The sequence below is a fragment of the Ichthyophthirius multifiliis genome (assembly GCF_000220395.1).
Source record: "Ichthyophthirius multifiliis unplaced genomic scaffold scaff_1120509250680, whole genome shotgun sequence".
NCBI classification, from domain to species: Eukaryota; Ciliophora; class Oligohymenophorea; order Hymenostomatida; genus Ichthyophthirius; species Ichthyophthirius multifiliis.
In genome coordinates this window covers 1,425-3,525 of record NW_004086533.1, presented here as the reverse complement: position 1 = coordinate 3,525, position 2,101 = coordinate 1,425, and the positions used below count along the sequence as shown (strand labels likewise).

Here is a 2,101-nt window from a genome sequence, read left to right as displayed (position 1 = left end):
CTTAACAAATTTTATTTTGTATTTTTTTAATATTAATTAAATTAGATTTTTTTTAATTATTAAAAATATAAAAAACTGAAATTTATAAATTAATTTAAAATTTTATATTTTATTTATTATAATATTTTATAAAATAATAAACATATATATTTTTATATAAATATTTTTTTTTTTTATTAAATTATTAAAATAAATGAAAAAGCATTATAATTATTTAAAAGTTTACTATAGAAATAAAAAAATTGTAGATATTAGTTATTATCTATCAGCATAAGAAGATTTTAAAAATTTGTATATTTTATTTAAATAATAAAAACTAATATATCTTTTAAAATATATAAATATCTTTATGTATATATATATTTTTTTTAGTCTATTATTTTTTTTTTTATTATTTATAATAATAAAAACAAATTTAAAAAATAATATATTTCATAATAAATTATAATTAAATCTTTATAATTATTTTAAATTATTATGTATTTTTTAAAAAAAATAAAATAGAATAAAATAAAAATAAAATAAAATAAAATAATAATTAAAAATTAGAATTTAAATTCTTAACATAAAAAAAAAAAATATATAAATATTAATAAATTGTCCTTTTTATATATTAAAAATAATAATAAAAAAACATTAATATTTCTCAAAAAGGATTTCTTAAACTGCAATCGCCTCCAAAGTATCCTTTATTACAAAAACACTTATTATTTAAACAATATCCGTTATAACTACAGAATTTTGGACAAATTTTTTTAAATTTGCAAAACTACACTATAATTTTAGGACATACAATACTTTCATTATATCCTTAACTTGCATATATTGAAAATTTTTTGTGCAAACAACTTTTTATTTTCCTACATGAATAGTCACTTATTATCCGTTAGAACTACAATTATATTTATAGCATAAACCTTAAATTTTTGGATCATTCACATAATAAGTATTTTTACTAAAGAGAGTTAAAACATTTCGAATCAACTCCATATTAAATTCCGTACACTTCTATTAGTTATTTTGATTGTTACATATTTTTAATATTCCAGCATTCCTTTTATAAAGAAACTTAATATGTATGACAACGTGATTCATTAAATTAACCAATAATACAATTTGAAGATCCAATATGGTGGAAATCACATTAACCTTATTCAGTTTAAGGAATACAATATTCATCTTTATAAGAATTACAATAACTATCAGTGAAGTGTTGACAGCCTACTCCTTTAGCATAGAGTATTTCTTCTCCCATAGATTCTTTTATTTACTCATAGAAGCCTGTGTCTCTTAAAAGATTAGCTGTAAAACCACTATAATATGACTATAAAGGTTATTAATATGAATTCATATATTCACTATTGATTATTATGTTTTTCCAATGAGAATTTACAAAATCTTCACCTATATTTTCAAGAGGCATACCATCTAAGGAAGGACAACCAAAATATTTTCGAGCAAAATATAAAACATAAGGAGTTTTGAGAAATAAAGTATCAATTCCCCTTAATTTTTTTATGAAAGTAGGTTCAGTATAAAGACTTTTATCAGATTATATCCATAAAGGTATAGAGTGTTGTGAAAAACCCAAAAGATGAGTCGTTTCATGGATAACTAATTCTAATATATCTTAAAAGATATATTTTTAACTTAAATCTTTTTTTTCTAATTAATCCAAATTAAATGTAATTTAACCATGAGAAGGTCCTACCTTATACACAAATTAACAATTAGCAGCAAAGGCTAAAAAAGGTTATTTTGAATCATAATTATATTATACATATATATGTAAATCAGAATCTTTTCCCTTGTCTCTGTCTATTTAAGGAATTGTAACTTCTCCACATTTTTTAATATTGGAATTAAATCTCATTTGTTTTTCAGATTTTGGAACTATTTTTATAAGATCAGAAAAATATTTAAATGCTGTTTTTAAAGCTTTCTCACAAGTTTCAATTATAATTTATTTTTAGGATTTTTAGGTAAGTTTGAGAAATAGGACATATCATAAGTTATAATCATATTACGGGACATTTTAGGTTGTAAATTACGGATATCTGTATAACCATCATCAGGGAAGATTACATTTTAGGGATAGTTT

At 19.8% G+C, this 2,101-nt stretch overlaps 1 protein-coding gene across 1 annotated transcript, besides 3 other annotated features; it reads right to left on the bottom strand. All coding sequences in view use genetic code 6, as the record gives it.

The window, feature by feature from the left end:
- Positions 1–360: 360 nt before the first annotated feature.
- Positions 361–397: a microsatellite.
- Positions 398–487: 90 nt separating this feature from the next.
- Positions 488–535: a microsatellite.
- Positions 492–535: a microsatellite.
- A 396-nt stretch (positions 536–931) lies between these two features.
- IMG5_088640 (hypothetical protein) lies at positions 932–1,873 on the bottom strand (the record flags this gene model as incomplete). The annotated part of the gene is made up of 3 exons (XM_004035747.1): positions 932–1,324; positions 1,394–1,711; positions 1,781–1,873. 3 exons carry the CDS (start codon positions 1,871–1,873, stop codon positions 932–934), a joined length of 804 nt encoding a protein of 267 aa, XP_004035795.1.
- Positions 1,874–2,101: the final 228 nt, after the last annotated feature.